Here is a 19,488-nt window from a genome sequence, read left to right as displayed (position 1 = left end):
ATTGTCATTGAATGTTGCTGTAGTTTCCGAACCAGTAATGGAATTAGTGGTAGAGGAGGGAACGCGTAAGCAAATCTGTTGGACCAATTTATCCACAGTGCATTGCCCTGGGACCTTTGGTGTGGGTACCTGGATGCGAATTCTTTGCATTTTGCGTTCTGATGATTGGCAAACAGATCTATCTCTGGTTGCCCCCATTTTTGGAAGAATGGCTGTAGTATTTGGTCGTGCAGCTCCCATTCGTGTACTTGTTCTGACTGTCTGCTTAGGATGTCTGCTATTTGGTTTTGAACTCGTGGTAGGTGTTCCGCTGACAGGTAGATCTTTTGAGGAATGGCCCATCTCCATATGTCCTGTGCTAGTCTGGACAGTTGGAGAGAGTGTGTCCCCCCCTGTTTTTGAATATAATACATTGCAGTCATGTTGTCTGTTCTGATCAGGACTGCTTTGCCTGTTATTTGCATTTGGAAAGCTTTTAGTGCTAGAAATATTGCTAATAGCTCTAGGTAGTTGATGTGCAGTTTCTTTTGCTGCACACTCCACTTCCCCTGTACTGTGTATCTGTCCATATGCGCTCCCCATCCGGAGAGCGATGCGTCCGCTGTTATTATCACTTGTGGAATTGGCTCTAGGAACGACCGTCCCTTGGAAATGTTTTCTGTGTTCCACCACTTCTGAGAGCGATACGTCCGGTCGTCTACCAACACCAGATCTGTAATCTGACCTTGAGCCTGATTCCACTGTGTCGCTAGACACTCTTGTAGTGGGCGCATTTGTAGTCTGGCATGTGGTATTAGCAGTATGCAGGAGGACATCATGCCTAATAGTTGCATAAACACTCGTGCTGGTAGTGAGTGTTGTGGTTGAAATCTTTGTATTAACCCGACCATTGTCTGTACTCTGATTGGGTTGGGGTATGCTATTGCCTTTTCTGTGTCTACTGTAGCCCCCAGGTATTGCTGAATCTGGTTTGGTTGCAGGTGTGATTTTTTGTAGTTCACCGTGAACCCTAGGTGGTGCAGCAATTGAATTGTCTTCTGTGTGTTGTGAAGACATTCTTCCTTTGACTTGGCCTTTATTAGCCAATCGTCCAAGTATGGGAAGACATGTATTTGTTGTCTTCTCAGGTGTGCTGCCACCACAGCTAGGCATTTTGTGAAAACTCTCGGTGCTGTTGTGACACCGAATGGAAGGACTTTGAACTGATAGTGTTGTCCTTCTAACACAAACCTTAGGTATTTTCTGTGGGCTTTGTGAATTGGGATATGAAAGTAAGCGTCTTTTAGATCCAGTGTAGAAAGAAAGTCCCCTTTCTTCAGTAAAGGGAGTACTTGTTGGAGCGTGACCATGTGGAAGTGCTCCGAATTTATGTAAGCATTGAGAGGTCTGAGGTCTAATATTGGTCGTAGGGACCCGTCCTTTTTGGGGATCAGGAAGTATAGAGAGTATACTCCTGTGCCCTGTTGATCTTTTGGGACCTTCTCTATTGCATGCTTTTGTAGAAGTGCTAGCACTTCTTCTCTTAACAATGTCAGATGATCCTGACTCATTGGACGCTGTTTGGGGGGGATGTTTGGTGGGGTATCTGTGAGTTCTAGGCAATAACCATGTAGGATAATTTGTCTCACCCACTTGTCTGACGTGATGTTTTCCCAGACAGGTAGGAACTGTGATAGACGTCCCCCGACCGGTGTTATGTGGTCTGGGGGGAGTTCTATGAAGTCACTGTTTTGGTGTTGAGGCGTTGTGGTTATTATTATTTCCGCGGCCTCTTCCCTTATTGTTGTTACCTCTGTAACTGCCTCTTGAATTACCTCTGGGTGATGTTGGTGTGAAAGATGTGGATTGCTGATTCGTTCCTGTGTTCTTTGAGCCCCCTCTATAGGTGGATCTACGAAAGGAACCTCTGTGTGTTGGCTGTTGCAATGCTCCCATTGACTTAGCCGTTTCCGTATCTTTCTTCATTTTCTCTAATGTCTCGTCTGTACTTGAACCAAACAATGTCTTCTGATCAAATGGTTTGTTCAGTAGGGCTGTTTGTACCTCTTGTTTGAATCCTGAGATTCTAAGCCATGCGTGCCTTCTTAGCATGACACTAGTGTTAATCGATCTTGCTGCAGTGTCTGCTGCGTCTAATGCACATTTAATGGAAATATTTGTTATTATTTTACCTTCCTGTATTAATTGGTCTGCCTTCTTCTGATGTTCTTTTGGGAGATGTGTAAGAAGTTTTTCTAACTCATCGTAATGTGCCCTGTCGTAACGTGCGAGTAGTGCTTGTGTATTGGCTATACGCCAGCTATTCGCTGCCTGTGATGCTCCTCTTTTACCTGATGCATCTATTAACTTTGACTCTTTATCTGGTGGAGGAGCCTCTCCTGTAGATAATGAGTTTGCTCTTTTACGAGCGTTTGAGACCACCAGCGAGTCTAGCGGTACATGCCCTCTAATAAATATTGGGTCCTTTGGAGCCGCTTTGTATTTTTTATCAATTCTTGGGTTTAACACCCTGGCTCTCACTGGGTTTTCGAATATCTCATCTGTGTGAGTAAGAAGACCTTTCAACATAGGAAGAGTACCTGATGTTCTCTGTGCATTAGGTAGAGTCTCTAACAAGAAATCCTCTATTTGAGGTTCTGTATGTATATCTACCTTATGGTATTTTGCTGCCCTATTAATGAGCTGCACAAAACCTGTGTTATCATCAGGTGGTGAAGGCTTTGAGGGATATAGCTCTGGGTCGTTGTCCTCATCTGACCCTACATCATAATTTTCCCATGGATCCTCCTCATCTGGGATAGTTTCGTCATCCCCTTGAGGTTCTCCCTCCCCTAGATCACTGTCTACATCTGACTGAGGTGTAGCTGGTCTTGGTGTGGAAGGTGTAGGAATATTTGGCCTATTGTGGGGAATAGGAGAAGAGGGTGTTACTCTAGGACGAGGAGAAGCAGGAGGAGTTATATTCGTCCCCATTGTTCTCTTTTTTGAAGGAAGAGGTTTATCTTCTGACTGTTCACTCTTTCTCTTCTTCGTGACCACTTTCCCAGTTTGTGGATCAATAAACAAGATCTTTTGTTTGGGATCTGTCTGTTGCTCCTGAATCGGTACCGAGGGTCCTGGTTCCGAGAGGTGCTTTTGTTTTCGATCGTCAGATCTTGTTGTTTTCGACACCGAATGTTTGCTCGATTCCGACTTTCTTGGTATCGAGTGTCTCTTGGGCGATAAGTCATATTTATGTTTCGACATGGAATGTTTCGATCCCGAGCTCTCCTTTGTATGTAGCCTCGGTGCCGAAGTCGATGTCGCCCTTTTCTCGGATCCGACATGGTGGGATTCCGAGTGTTTCGGTTTCAGTTTCGGTTTCGTTGCCGGGCCCGAGGGCGGGGCGTCGGAAACTTTTTTCAGCGGTTTGACCGGGCCCGAGGGCAGGGTCGTTACCGCACGGGGTCGGTTTTTCGGTAAGGGGACGTCGTCACTCACGGTTTGTTGCTCGATGAGTTCTTCAACCTCCGACTGGTCCCCTTCCGACCCCGACTGGTCCTCTTCTTCCTCGATTTGTTCGTCTCCGAACAGCTCCGGGATCGCTTCCGCCTGCATTCTGGAAACCTCGTGTCTTCGAGCTCGACGATTTCTAATCGTTAGCTTGGAGGAGAATGCTGCGCAGGCTTCGCAGTCCCTGGATTCGTGTTCAGGCGATAGACAGAGGTTGCACACCTCGTGTAGGTCCTTGTGTGGGAACTTAGCACCACACGTTGGACATTTTTTGAATGGAGTCCTTTCCATGGACTCCGGGCTTGACTGCGTCGAGAAAGGCCTCCTGTTCTTCGACGTAGATCCAAGTTTTTCTCTTCTATTTTGAATTTGTAACGCGTCGGAATGGAAATGAACGCGTTCGAATAACAATACCGTCGAATTGGAAAGGGAATACGCGCCGAAAATCACTTTCTTGTGAAGTTGATCTGGAGCGTCTCGATCTTCATCCGAACCCGATGGCGGAAAAAAACAATCTAAGGATGGAGCCGATGCCCATGCGCACTACCAACCAAGGGAGGAGTCACCAAGAGACAAAAGACTCTCCAAGAGAAAAACAAAGTGCAATCATCCGAGCCCAACACCAGACGGCGATCTATTAGCCCAACACCAGATGGCGATCTATTCATAATGTACCATCTGCAGCCCATATGCCTCGAACAAAGAGTTATAGAGTTAAACAAAGTTGGTCAAAAGACCGGAGTACTGCTCTTCGGATCTGCGCTTGCTGGCGCGGAAAAAAGAAGAACTGACGTCAGCGCGCGGAGGCGGCGTCTATATACTCCAGCGACGTCATCACGGCGCACGACGCCGACGACGGACGCGGAGCCGCAGGGGACGCCTGCAGACGACGCCTACCGACGCGCAGGGGTACTGCTACGCAAAAGTTTCCGGATCCAGACTGACGCCTGGGGATATTCTAAGGTAAGGAATCTAACACTAACGTGTTTCTTTCAGATGTCGGTGCCTGCCCCCGCCGCGGAGAGGAGAGGAGAACCGGCGAGCGCCTGACCGACCGGTGAGTGGGGCAGAGCAGGGGAGGGGCGCCGGGACACATTGTTGGTGTCCGCCCCCCCCCCCCCCCGCAGTAGCACGAACTCGCGCTCGATGTGGAGAAGCCACGAGGGCTTCAAGGGCGGCCCAAGATGGCAGTGGGCCGCCCCAACGTCGCGCAGAGCCTGTGGAGGCTCCCACAACCCGGGGGCAATATTGCTGCCAGAGTCCCCCGTGAGGGACTCCAACGGAGCGAGGACGCTTTGGGCGGCCCCGCTTGGCAGTGGGTCGCCCCAACATGTATGAGCCCAGAAAGGCTCAGAGGGGCCCTAATTTGTTTGAGAGCCTGTTTGGCTCCAGAGAGGGCCACATTAGATAGAGGGGGCGTCGGGGCATATTGCCGGTGCCCGCCCCCTCCTGCCTCAGAGTGTGAGGGTTAGAGTCCGGTGAGGCTCATGGGGGCACCCTTGTTTTTAGAGCCTGAGAGCTCCAACGTTTGGCTATTTACAGTAGCAGAGCCTGTGTGGCTCCAACGTCTGGGGTATGTGCGATATGCCCAGAGCCTGTGTGGCTCCAGCAGTGGCGCAGTTGGCGCCTAAGGGCCAGTGAGGGCCTTGGCGCAGTTTTGTTGTTCCCCAGCTGCCCAGCACTTTGTGGGCAGCTGCCACGTTTAGGCTTTTTGTACTTGTGACTGGCGCTGCATGGCAGCGCGCCCTGACATTTGGACCCAGGGCATCCTTGCCCCATCAAGGCCAGTTGGCCTAGGGACTGCCACAGGTGGTGGCTTATGTAAGTCATGCGCAATGTGAGGTCTATGGTTTTTATAGTTATTGCTAATGTGAGTTTTTGCGCTATTGATTTATTATGCACCTCTGAATGTGTTTTTGCATTATGTGTTTTTTTTCTTTCCATGCGCTGCACCTCTGAATGTTTAGTCATCATGTGTCTTCTTGCGCTGCACCCCTGAATGTATTTTATTGCATCATGGGTAATGTGTTCTTTTCCTAGACCCCTAAACGCTGAGTGATACTTAGGTGGTTGTCTTTTCTACTCCTCTGAATGTAGGTTTATTGCATCATGAGTAATGTATTCTTTCTTAGACCCCTAAATGCTGTGTGATACTTAGGTGGTTCTTTTTTTTAGTACAGGTGGTCCTAGTAAGGTCCTGGTTCCTGTTACCAGTGGTTACTGGTTGTTATCTGTGATTATTATTTTATGTTAAATTTATTCTTTATTCTAGAAGTGATTTTATATTCTACATTTTATCTAGAAGTACTATATCTGATTCTGACAGGCGCCCATGTGGCCCTGTCTGGTGTACATAATCCCTGTGAATATTGCCCTTGCCAGTTGGCACAATGTATACGTGTGATTTTATCGGATATGTTTTTACAATACAAAAGTTATTTTTATAATAACATTGTGTGGAGTCTCTTTTGTGGTGTGCCTAGTATGTTGTTGCTGTTGTGCGCTGGCGCAAATGCTTTACACATTGCCTCCGAGTTTAGCCTTACTGCTTGTGCCAAGCTACCAAGGGGGTGATTAGAGGTTATCTTGGCGTGTGACTTCCTTGCCCTGACTAGAATGGTGGTTTCTGCCCGGCTTTGGCGTCAGCCTTAGCCTACCAGAAATAGCCAGTTCTAACACTTCTGAACGAAGTTAAGGTGGGGTAAATCAAAGGGAAGTGGGCACAATGTCCCTCTGAGGTCAACCAATGAAGTCATCCCTTATAATGGTAACCGCAGGCTGAAATGGGATAAGGTCTAGCTCCAGGAAGGAAACCTGGAGAGGATTAGGGACCATGTAACAGAATTGACATTAGAGTTGGAGAATCTTGAACTAGGAAGTGTTAGTGCTCCGGGCTGGCCTTCTCCTCTGCTTATAAGAACACGATAGAGGATGTAGGACAATACTTCGTAGTTCAGGTTAAAAGGGGTAGAGTGAATAATATACCAGCTACAACCAGTAACCCGTGGTATTCAGATGAGTGCAAGGCGAAATGGAAGGAGCTAACAGTCGCCCTGCTCCAAAAAGATCCATTACTAGTTAGAGCGGCTAGGAAGGATTATGCGAGGGCGTTAGTGTTGGCTAAACGAGAGTGGGAGGAACAGTATTGGCAGGATCTTAAATCTGCTGCCAATAAGAAAAATTCCATGCTGTTCTGGGATTTGATTAATAAGGCTAGGCAGCAAAGTACACCACCTATTGCTAACCATATAACGGAACACCAATGGCACTCCCACTTCTCTGCACTGTACGGTGGGAGATAAGTGTTACGTTCATCTCCCCCCGATTCAGAAGCTAGGATTCAATCTCAACTGGAGTTTGAAGAACCATTTCTGCCCTCCGAAGTAATTCTGGCCATTAAACATCTGACACCCAGGAAGGCAGCTGGCCAGGATGGGATACCAGGAGATCTTCTCCTGAATGATCCTGATGCCTGGGCATACTTATTGCTGTAATAATGAATTTGATTTCCAAGGGTTACCCGGTGCCAGACTCATGGAAGGGAGCAGAGGTGGTAACAGTCTACAAAAAGGGTCCTAGAGATGACCATGCCAATTACAGACCGATCAGTCTGATTGACGTGATCCAGAAGGTAGTTGGCAGGGTCATCATTTCTAGGGCGGGTGTCTGGATGGAAGAGGAGCATGTTCTCTCCCACTTCCAAGCAGGGTTTCGCCAGAAGGTGGGCACAATGGACCAGGTCTTCCGTTTTTTTGCGATCTATTGGAAGGCCATGACCATTAACAACGGTAGTCTTTATCTGGCATTCATAGATCTCAAAACGGCGTTCGACCTGGTTCCTCGGGCAAGGCTGTGGGACATCCTGGAGAAGATGGGTTTCCCAAAGTCTCTTCTGGGTTTTATTGTGAAGCTACATGAGGGGAATTAGGTGAGGATCAGATGGGGCACCCAGGGGCAACTGACAGAGAGGGTGCCCGTGAGGCGTGGAGTCCGCCAGGGATGTGTTATGGCACCGACCCTTTTCTCCCTCTTTGTGAATGGTGTGGTGGATCTATTTTAAACAAAGAAGGGAGGTAGAGTACAAAGTAGGATTCCTACTCCACGGGCACTGATACATAAACAAGAAGAATCCTACTGCTAGTGTGAGGAAAGATGGGGAGGGGGAGCACTCAGTGTTGTGTAAAATACCCCTCACACACCAACAGGCCCCTTGGTGTCATGCTTCATCATCGGGGTCTTCGCACCCCGCTAGAGGGATGCGGCACGCTGCGACCTACGACTACGTGGGAGCGTTGACAGGTGTAGACTATGTGTGGTGTGTGTCGATTGTGAGTGATAAGAGGATTAAATGTGAGTGGGAAAACGTGGTGAGGAAATTAAAAAGTACCTGGCTAGTGGGAAAAATGAAAAGCGGAGCAGCACGGGGTGGTAGAAGGAGGCCAATACAGGCGGATTTCATTGTGGATCCACCTACCCACCTTGATGCTCAGGACTTGCTCATGATGCAGTAGACATCAAAGACTACGAGACATGTAAATACATGATCCCAAAAAACCGCTGTAGGCACATTGTAGCCAATTGGAAATGAGTGATTTCACTTTTCTTTAAATACAATTACCCCCTTTTTTTTAGAAATACGTGAGTAGGGTTGGGAGTTGTGCCCCGTCCTGAAGAAGGTACACACGTACCGAAACATGTCGACGCACACCAGAGGTTTTGTCCGTAACTAAGACAAACCAACCTCGTCTTTTTCTGCACACCTTTTAATAGCACCAGCTAGGGGTACGAAATAAAGTTTTTCATTTTTCCCACTAGCCAGGTACTTTTTAATTTCCTCACCACGTTTTCCCACTCACATTTAATCCTCTTATCACTCACAATCGACACACACCACACAGTCTACACCTGTCAACGCTCCCACGTAGTCGTAGGTCGCAGCGTGCCGCATCCCTCTAGCGGGGTGCGAAGACCCCGATGATGAAGCATGACACCAAGGGGCCTGGTGGTGTGGTGGATCACCTGAGGGAGGATGCGGCAGATGCGCCATCCCTGGTGGGGGAAAAAACACCTACTCTACTCTTCTCGGATGATACCATCTTGATCTCTAAATCCCCCGTAGGTCTCCAAAAACTCCTGGACCATTTTAGTGAGTTTTGTATTGATAGAGGCCTCACCATCAACACCTCTAAAACAAAGCTTATGGCCATTTCACCTTCCAAGAGATTCAGGAACAATGTTTTGCTTAATGGTGTCCCCTTGGAGTTGGTTGATTCTTTTGATTACCTGGGAGTCAGGGTAAATAGCCGGATGAAATGGAAATATCACTTGGCCAAAATGTTATTAAACCACAAAAGAGTCTCAGGGGTGGTATTAAGGGAACAGCGGAAGTCGATGAGCAAACCTGTGGCTCCGACCCTCGCAATATACGATGGGCAAGTAATACCGGCAGCTTTATACGGATCTGAGTTATGGGGGTTTGAGAACATAACGGAGCTAGCCACAGCGGAAAATAAATTTATGCGAGATCTGGTGGCCCTCCCAGTCTCCACCCTGCTAACCCGCTGCGGCTAGACCTGGGTAGGCGCACCCTTAAAGATAAAGTACGTTTGCGCCCACTACTTTTTTGGGTGCGACTAAGAAGGACCCTGGAGCTACATAATTATGCTGCAGCCCTAGATGAACTTATCTTGCTCAACACAGGTAACAAAATCAAGTGGTTGTGCAACTTGAGACAGCTGGTTGTGCAACTGGGCCTAAGCGAATCATGGTTGAGCCAAACTCCGCCTCCTAAGGCAGTGATTAAGAAACTCTATTGGGACTGGGTACAGGAGACGGCCATATGCAGGAATGAAGGGGGGCCCCTCTCTCAGCGATTTCTGGAGATCAAATGGATAAGAAAACTGGAACCCTTCCTTGACTTTATTGAGAAACCCTTGGACAGAGCACTTTACCTTAAATTCAGGCATGGGACCTTGCCGGTGAATGACTTTTCTTCTGGGTGGAAAAGTAAAGATGTCCCTAAATCATGCCCTGGCTGTGCAGCCCCTAATGAGTCTGTAGCGCACTTTTTGTTTGCCTGCCCGGCTTATAGGGTCTCTAGGAAAAAAAGGTTAAAACCTCTATGCATGGGGTTGGGCCTTAGATGTCTCCGTACTGACACATCTTCTACTGCTGTGGTGTGTGGGGTTGCCAAATTTCTGGGTAGTGCATGGCAGACCCGCACTAGGAGGGCCAAGCTTTCCACCCATTTAACCTGAACCGACGGATAGCCCTATGGCATGAAGTGTCTTTTATGGTTTTTATGTAACAAGTTTTGAGCTTGATTTTAGATAATTTAAACTGAGTAGTATATGAGGATGTTGAATATATACGAGTGTTGAGCCCCTACTCTTATTTTTTTAATGTACTGTATAAACTGTATACTTTTATGATTAATTTTCCATCGAATAAAGTAAATAAAGTAAGTAAATATGGTGACAACTTGTGCCTCCTGCCAAGTTGGCACCAGTTGCTCCACCACGGCAGTTTTAAAAACATTTGTAACAATTGAGGCCCAGAAAGATGGGAGCTCTTTAAATAAATCCACCAGGAACCAATCCAAGCCAGGTGCTTTCCCTGAGACTACTGTCAATTACCAGTTTCACACCTGGGAAGCAAAGAACTGTCTCAAACAGAATGCAGCTACAGGATTATGGACCGGAACTTCACCAGACAAAAGCCATGGTAAAAGATCTTAGTGGAGTGCTCTACACAGGCGGTGACTAAGATCATCTTTTACCTTATCGGCCAACTCCAGATGTTTCCTAGCCCTTATTTCAGACTTTCTAGCTATGTCAGCTGCCTTATAGGCCTTCCCCGCCATGCTTACTTTAGACTTATCCCATGGTCGGCTGTGCAATGCTAGTTTAAGACTCTTATGAGCAGAACACCACGTGTGGTTGAACCAACCTATTTTATTTAGACCACAAGGAACACGCTTAGTCAACTTAAGTGAGATGTATGCACCAATGAAAATAAAAAAAGAATCTATAATTGCTCCAGGGTCACCATCCTGAACTAAGCTTGCTCCTCCTAAACCATTATTGTGCTCCATTAGGTCCAATCTACTCCATTTTAAACACACCCCTCTCTTTTTAGAAAATTCAATAGGTCTACCCAGCACCTGATTATGCCTGTGCTTAAGATCAAATCGTAGATGTAGTTTAAGGGGTTTGTGTTTGCTGATGCAGCTAAAAACGACCTAATGGTCCACAAAAAAGGGACTAAGTTAGATGAACAAAATATGAAATCACGGTACAGGAACTGGTACTCTGGAAAGGAGGGGGGGGGGGGGCAGATGCAAGTAAGGTACTTAAGATCATGCAAAAGGAATACATTACTTACCCTGTAATCATCTATTCATAGCATGTAGTGCTGTAGATCCATATGCTTAGCATACTCCTGCCTTCTAGTATTTGGCTTGGACATTTACAAGTTGTTTTTCTTTGAAGAAGTTCTTTGAGTCACAAGGTATAGTGACAGCCCTCCTATTGTCTTTATTAGGCATTTTTATCATCGGCTCCTTTGTTATATTTGTTTTAGCTCATCAGGAGAGCTTTAGGATAGGAGCAGTACAACGCCAGAAAAGAATGTATATGATAATGTAAAGTTTTACTAAGTAAGTTTATATATGAACCAAAAGCTGTCAGGGAGGAGGGTAGGTGCATATGAATCTATGGGACTACATGCTACAAATAGATGCGATGCTTACAGGGTAAGTAACATTCCATCATCAAACCTTTATTCGGCAATGTGCCATAAAAGTAAAACAAAGGATAAAACAGATTACACACAATTATTTCAAATATAATCAATCACGGTTAAAAAAAATAGCAGTAAAATAGCAAAAAAATCCAGTGTACCTAAAAACAATTTAAAGTAGAATTGCAAAATTGTGTTGTCAGTAACAGTTAAAAACACCAAGACCGCCTCCTTCCCAGAGCATAATTACAGGTACACATTAGAATCAGGTTACTGGAAGGCTGAAGCAATCTTTTTTGTACACTCTCTTCCTGATCCTCCACATTGCTAACAAAAAGCAGGATACAGCAAAAGTCAGACATTGTCTAGCATCAGCCTTTAGGATGCAAAGGGCAGTCTGGTGTTCCCTGGTACTTACAGACAGGAAGTATCAACTTTATCCTGCTCTTTGAATATGCCGGGCAGAAAAATAAAACCTGTTCTTCTGTCTCCCTATTTGCTTGCAAGTAACACAGGTGCACCTAGAAGAATCTGGTTTCCTAGCCTATCTACCAGGAAAAGAGGTAATTGGCAATGTACTATAGCTAAACTTCAAATACAGTTTCCTAGCTAAGCGGGGCTTGATTTTTATCTAAGAATTGTTTGGTCCGACCTCTCTAGGTCAAGGATGTTCAAGATTGGCCGCAGCGACTCCGCTGATTACCCTAGGGTGTGTGGAGAAGTGGGCACGTTCTACCACACACTTTGGACTTGTCCGCTGATCCAAATCTTCTGCAAAAATAACAGTTGATGGACAGAATGCAGAACGATGTCATACATTCACCCCAGTACAGAGATCTGGGCCTAAATCCATCGTTTTTTTGCATTCCACACCACCCCAGTTCAGACATGGCCATATGCAAATCAGCCTTGACCCTGTGCCTCATGGGAACAGTCCAGCCCGAACTGCCGAGCCATGTCTTTCCTGGACCGGAATCAAGCATCCTAGGACCGGTTTCTGGCTATCAGCCATCTTCAGCCAGGATAGCTCGACTCCATTGGTGTGGAGAGCATGGGACTCACGTCTGAGCATACCCATCCCACTCGGGTGACAAATGCAAACAGATCCAAATCTTCTGGGCAGGAATAATAGAGAAAAATGAGGGAAGTAATAAGCCTACCTGTCCCACTTGAAGTCAGATGGCTGTTGCTGGTTGTGGCGGGGGAAGAGAAATGGCCCAACCACATATGTACTTGGCTAAACATAGCGGCAGGGGTGGCAAACCACAACTTAGCCAGACTATGGGGGGCAAGCAGGTCCCCAACGATTAGGGAATGGGAAGAGGACAGACTGGTGCCAGCTACGCAACATACCACGCCAGAGGCTGCACCTGTAAATTCAAAAAGATCTGGGGTCCATGGAAACATCACAGGGGCTCCTACGGCTCTGCCGAGGAAGGATATTGGAAGAGGGGGTGGGGTAGCCACAATCTAAATCGTCAGGGAGGAGAGGCCGAGACACTCCCTAACTGGGCAGGGTATGCTTCAAGGAAACAGAGAGGGGTCAAGTATTTGGATTGTTGTGGCGGAGGTCCCCTGCAAACGGCCCTTAAATGTATATTGCACTGCCTTTGGTTGATTTAGGTTCTCAACCAACTGCTTAAGAAAAATAGAAGAATTTTGTTTTCTAAATTATAAGTATCCTTGATCTGCAGAAAATTAAGAGTCAGAGTACCATGACTGGGGGATGCCAACATACTGCCCATTTTATACAGCCAATTTAAACAATGTTTTAACAATTGTGCATGTGGTCTCCAGCTCAATCCACAGGGCAGCACACCACACCTTTGCTAAAGTGTCTTTAATATATCTAATCCATAGAATACTTCCTGACCCAAGGGAACATAACACTTATTTAAGGCCCTCCCAACAGGAATGTAACTTGGGTGAGGCCCAGCTTCGTCTCCAACAGAAAATGGTGCTAATCCCAAGCCCCTCTGTGATTAACTTGAGTCCCAAGTCTAGCATATGAGGAGCAGTGGTTTACTGGCAGGAAGCCCCAATAACTAGCTTAGAAAGTTATTTTCAGAAACTAGCAATGTTGGCATATCCATATGCCCCCTAAGCTCAGCCCTGTAAAGGGCAGTTCTCATGGCCTGCGCTTTCTAAATTTGTACTGTCTGGGTTGTTGTACGGAAATAGGACCTTTGTTGTGCTATAAGTTAAGCCCCTGTATAATACAATAGTTGCAACCTATGTTTTTCAATACGACAGCACCAATTCAGTTCTGCAAGGGTCAGCCCAAGGTAATCAAAAGCCTTCACAGGGTCTAGAAGGACACCAGTGAGCTTACGATTTGGTTGGTAATAAAATAAAATGTGAATTTAATGTAATGGTTTCAGCTGGGCTCCTGTAGAATTTGCTATGTCTGTTTCGGCAAGCTTATATGCCCCTCACCAACCCACAAATATGACCTCATCAATTGGACATGTCAATATAGTAATTGACTTGTTCCTAAATGAAGTGGAAAACAAACAGTGTGGTTAGGCATGATGCATGCATCACTTGCCACTGCCAAATTGAAAAACTTGACAAATGCTTTGGCGGAGGTCTAATTGCGCAGTCTTCCTTATCTTGTCTGCCTTCAATATACACCCAAATATAACAAAACCCTTCTTCAAATTGTTATGCTGAAAAGGACCGATCCACAAATATTAAAATATGCATAATATCAGAATAAATTAAAACCTACCGTGTCCCACTTGGCATTCGATTTCTCCTTTTCGAACTTAGCAAACTCTCTCCTGTCATGAATGATCATTAGTAGCTTCCAGATCAGCAGTAATGCAAGGCCAATGAGAACAATTCCAGCAACAACACCAGCTACAATCGGAATTATGTCAGGACCACTGGGACACTCTGGTAAGTGAATAGAAACAGACAAATTAGCACACTGCATGAACTTTTGTAAGTCAGACATTTAAAACATTGGTATTACTGCCTTGATAACTAATCTGAGTGAGCAGAGAGAAAATCAATAATGATACTTCTCCCCATAGGCTAATTCATTTATTCAAAAGCAAGGCCTCAGTTTGTGAAAAACAAATTAGAAAAAAAGGTTAAATGTCAGTGCCACAAGTGCACCAGGACAGCTTATGTCAAGGCAACCAGAGCTACATTTACAATTTCCTGATCACAATGAATCACTGCAGCATGGATAGGCCGCAAACCCATGGGGGTGACATAACTGTACTGGGTATATAACTAGTTCATACTTTTGGAAGACTTTCCCAGTAGGTCTACACACTTCAGGATGCCCCATCATAAGAGAACGTCCAGTGCTATATTAAAACCATTGTCACTAAATTCATACTGGCTCAGCACAGAATGCTCTGAGCTTGCACATATCACCTGACTAAACTGAATTTGTTTGGAAATATTTACATTCATGGCAGACTTGTTTTTTTTTTTACCCACACAAGCTCTCTTAGAACATCTTATATTAGCTCCTCACTAGCGTTCCATCTATACTCACTACTATCCCTGCCCCACCCAGGACATTCTGCTATCTTCAAGCTCATTTTTCCTGTCGAGTACAGATGCTGGAGGACTCGGGAGAGTGCAGACGCCAGAGTTCTTTTGAGAGACCCCCATACAGAGCCAAAATACTCCACATTGAGCGCAGATGATGACCTGGACAGAGGTTTTGCCGGTGTCTATAAATATGTGGTACTTTAACCGTCACAACGTATAACTTGCGTCTTTCCGTAGTCCTGAGGAGGCCAATAATGAATAGTGCTGAAACACGTCCATCTTTTATAAAGAGGAGCCAACCAATAAAAAAAAAATGTGTGAACAGAAAATGAACAAGGAAACTAAAGGATTCTTTTGAGAGACTGTTCCTAGTCAAATTCTCTTGTTCTTGTATGGAGTACCTCCAGGTGGATTAGGTTTCAAAATAATTACTATGCCACTATCATTGTGAAATTGCTCACGGAGAGACTAAATATATGTACTGTGTGTTTTTAAGCTAGGTTTGATCTTTGTGTCATGAATATTTGTATATACAGTTACATGTATAAAGCTGAAGTTCAAGCTCAATGTATGGCCATGGACATGTGTGTACGGATGTAAAAAGTAAATGAAGAAAAGTAAAAATTATAAAGGGGGTTGAAGCAGTGGAACAGAGTATTTTTGACCATGTGATCGTCCAATAGAAAAGTGTATTGGATCATTTGCTATTTCTTTGCATATTGTCCCTATATTGGGCAATGTTAGATTTAAGCCAAGGCCCGTTGCGTGATGTGGGCAAGCTTATTTCATGGTTATGAACTGACCGATCCAACCAGGACCCTTGCCAAGATAAAGATGTTTGTTCAGTATGATGGGTCAATGTTTTTTTCCATGCTTGATGTCTAAATGCTTGACACTTTTATATCTTCAATCTGATCAAGTGGTCCCCTGGCCCAGGATGTCAACGTTATGCAAGGTTTACACACTGTTCTGAGCGTGTCTCCCAAGCTATAGGCTTCCATCTAGCATACCAGCTAAAGAGGTGCATAAGATTGCACGACTTACCAACACCAGAGAGGTTCAGAAGAGAAGAGGGTTGAGATGAAATGAGTAGATCTGTCTTGGAGACAGGGCACTTGGGAAACAATCAATCATCGTATTTATATAGCGCACTACTCACCCAGAGGGTCTCAAGGCGCTGGGGGCGGGGGGGGGGGGGGGGGGGGGGGGGGGGGGGGAGATCCGCTACTGCTCGAACAGCCAGGTCTTGAGTTGCCCCCTGAAGGCGAGGTGGTCCTGGGTCAGGCGGAGGTGGGTGGGGAGGGAGTTCCATGTCTTGGCGGCGAGGTAGGAGAAGGACCGTCCCCCTGTGGTGGCTCTGCGGATGCGGGGGACGGCGGCGAGGGCGTGGCTGGTCTAACAGAGGAGGCAGGCTCATCAAAAGCGTGTCTACACTCTTGTAAGAAAGTGCCCTCTTCTTGTATGGTTACCCCCACTTTTTAGCTGAACTGCTGATGTGTTTTGACAGAGTGTGCCCTGGGGTCCTGCCAAACATGTACCCGGGGCCTATGTTCTTACCCTGAACTGCATTGTAAACAAAACCCAATTGGCACTCTCTGGCCACAGGTCAGGGTACTATGGCCAGGGAAGGCCTCTATGGGCTGCAGCACTTATTGTGCCACCTTTAGAGGCCCTGTACCTTTACACAAACACACACACTGCCTTTGCAGGCTGCGTGTTTTGGTGCAGAACAAAGTGAAGAGTCAACATGGTACACATCCCTGTGTGCCATGCCTACAACCTACAGTCCTGGCGTAGATCAGCCACCCCTCTAGCTGGGGGCCCTATACCAGTGGTGAGGGTAAAGGTGCAGGAGCTCTGTGCCCCTACAGTGTCTAAGTCTATTCTTATTCTCGAGCTCGGCGGAGATGGGTAGGTTTTTCCACGCGGACACGGCCAGAGTGAGCTACATACAATAGACTCGCCCCCGATGTCTTGACCCGCCGACCCCTCATGTGGCCAATAGTCCCTGACCAATAGGCATAGGAACTTCCACAGAGGTATTGTACACACTACACACATGACACAAGCATGTTGCTGTAATTCTTCTTTGCACTTTTTGTAAGGTCCTGATGAATCGCGGGTGATTTTACCCTGAGCGAGAAACATGTCGACCAGTCTCACTTCTAGCCTTCTCTAGGGTCACTCGACCTAACTTGCTGATACCTAGCGAGCTAGTCCCACCTTTTAATTGCAGCCAGGGGACCCCCAGAATAAAGTTAATTCCGGTACCCCTTGCTACATTTTAATTTCTTCACCACACAACATAACATCCCGCCCACACACCCCCACTTCACCATAAGGCTGTTGGATAAAAAGATCTCCGCCAAAGAGCCCCTCTTTGAGGTGAGCCCGTCGGGGATTGCACCGCCTCCCCGACGAGGAGCAAACGCCTATGATGAAGCATGACACCCTTCTGGGTGTGTGAGGCAACTACATCCAACAAAATGGATGCTCTAGGGTGTCTTTTACACCTTGGTCACGCCAGTTAAATCCCCCTAGTCTGTCTATAGGAACAGTTCAGCAACCACTTCATTGCGCCATAAGTCTATTCTTAGACATTGTAAGTGCAGTATTGTCATTAAGAGTATATGGTGCTGTGAGTTTGTCATTACGAACTCCACCGGACCATAATGGCTTTACTGAAAACTGGGAAGTTTGGTATCAAACTTCTCAGCACATTAAACCTGCACTGATACCAGTGTGCGATTTAATGAAAAATGCACACTGAGGGCATCTTAGAGATTTCCCCTGAAAAACAACCTTACACTAGTGTCCAGGCGGAGTAGCTTCTTACCAGCTGCCACCACCAGACATGTTTCTGGACCCGAGTCCAGAGCCTGTTGCCCTCTGGGTCTGAACCAATGCACATCCTGGACGAGGTGCCAAGCCTCCTCCCCAGGATGGGCAGGGTCCATCAAGGGGAAGCTTAAAAGGCTTGCCGCCTTTGTGAATTTCCCCAGGCCCTTTGCTGCTTCCAGTAACTGACCCGTGCCGGTTCGGAAGAATAGGCGGGAAAACAAAGTGAGGAAGGGAGGTGTGCTCACCTTTGCCAACCCCACCCCTCAGGTGGTGGAGGTGAGGTGAAGCACAACTCTCAGTCCCCGCCATCTTGCAGATGGGGGGGGACCTTGCCAACCAGAGTAAGGCATATGCCCCCCTTCCACTGGAGGGTGGCATAATAGGGGGTGTACCCACCCCAAGGAAGGGACCTAAGGTTCCAACCTTTACCTACCTGTGACGCCCCTAAATCTAGTGTTTAGGGGCACCCCTGAACCTTGCCTCCTCAGACAAGAACAGACCAAGAAGAAAAGAGGGACTGAAGAGAAGTGCTGAAGCTAAGAGGAGGGCGCCCACTGACTTTGCCCCAGCTCCTACCGGCCTGACCTCCAGTTGAACCAGCAGGAGCGAAGTCCCGGTGTGTCCTACAGCCAGCAACCTCAAAAACCTGCCCTGCCTGCCACAGAAAAGATCCGTGAGTCTGCACCACTCTGCACCAGACGCCTATGGTCTGAGTTCGAATGGCCCAACACGACGAGGTCTCCCCGGCGATCCGGTCCCGAGATTCGGTGACCTCTGACCTGCCTTGAATCACCCAGCGAAGCTTGCAGCCTCTTTCTAGAGGACACCCCCCCCCCGATCGCGACGGGAGCTTGTAAAGAAAACCCAACGCTTAAAGACACCCCTGCACCCGAAAGTCCCATGTCCTTGGGTGGCCCAACCGACAGTGTCCCAGCATCAATGTTCCCTCTAATTTTTTTCCTCTGTGTGCGGCAGTGTAGGGTCTCTGTGCGCTTCAGCCGTGGCTATGTGCGCCAGGGACTACACCACGCGCGTGTGCAGCGCAAATATCACTACAAACGTTTGCTTAAAACCCAAGCAGCCCAGCTCTGTTAAGAAAAGACATTTTATTCCTCTGTCTGATGTAACATTTCCTATACATTGATTTACACACTATGATTCAGTATCTCTGTGTAATGTGTATGTGATGTAAAGTGCTTAACACCTTACACTGGTATGAGTGGCGCTATTAAACAATATCAATATGAAAGAGAGAGGGGTTTTGGAGACTTGAGGGTCACTGTTAAAGGTTGGTAATGAGAATATCCGTGGCTGAGGTGGTCATTGGGTCGCCAACAAACATGGTCACAGCAGGCGCCACCAGCACTAAAGCCGGCCCTGTTCAAATGGCACTAATAATTACAGTGAAAGTATGAAGACATCCCACATTGCAATTTGAAAAATTGGCAGCTATGTTGCTGCATTTCTTTTCATACTGGGGTTAGGCTGCGGGGTGATTGTGAGCTATTGTTAAGGATTTCATGTTAATTGCACCTCATGATGGGTGCTGTGATTAACATGAAAACTTTAACAAATGCACAGGGACATCTTAAGAATTTTGAGTGCCAGGGCCAAACCTATTTCCGGGGCCCCGGATTGAACAGCTTTGGATTTATGATCCAATTTCAGCTTTTTCATGTCCCTTTTGGCCAGGTCACCGACACTGCAGAGGCACACTGGTCCAAATTCGAAATGTGCTTCCATGTAATATTCTGAGATAGTTGGATGTAAGTAAGCTTATAAAGCGCATGGTTACACTGACCATTGTGTCCCCATGCTGTAGTACCAGCCTAGCACAGCCTCCCTTGCCATCATATATCCCATTCCCCTGGACAAACCTCTCTGGCCTACCCCCTAGGGAAT

At 46.7% G+C, this 19,488-nt stretch overlaps 1 protein-coding gene across 2 annotated transcripts in view; it reads right to left on the bottom strand.

Moving 5' to 3' along the window:
- Positions 1 to 19,488, bottom strand: part of ITGB1 (integrin subunit beta 1) — a 446,163-nt gene that overhangs the window by 43,059 nt on the left and 383,616 nt on the right. For both annotated transcript variants that reach the window (XM_086941542.1, XM_086941543.1), the window contains exon 15: positions 13,964 to 14,130. In XM_086941542.1, the coding sequence (XP_086797668.1) occupies positions 13,964 to 14,130 (167 nt within the window). The remainder of the gene's footprint in view (positions 1 to 13,963; positions 14,131 to 19,488) is intronic.

Source organism: Lissotriton vulgaris, chromosome 10, assembly GCF_964263255.1.
Source record: "Lissotriton vulgaris chromosome 10, aLisVul1.2, whole genome shotgun sequence".
Classification (NCBI taxonomy): Eukaryota; Metazoa; Chordata; class Amphibia; order Caudata; family Salamandridae; genus Lissotriton; species Lissotriton vulgaris.
This window is presented reverse-complemented; position numbering and strand designations above follow the sequence as displayed.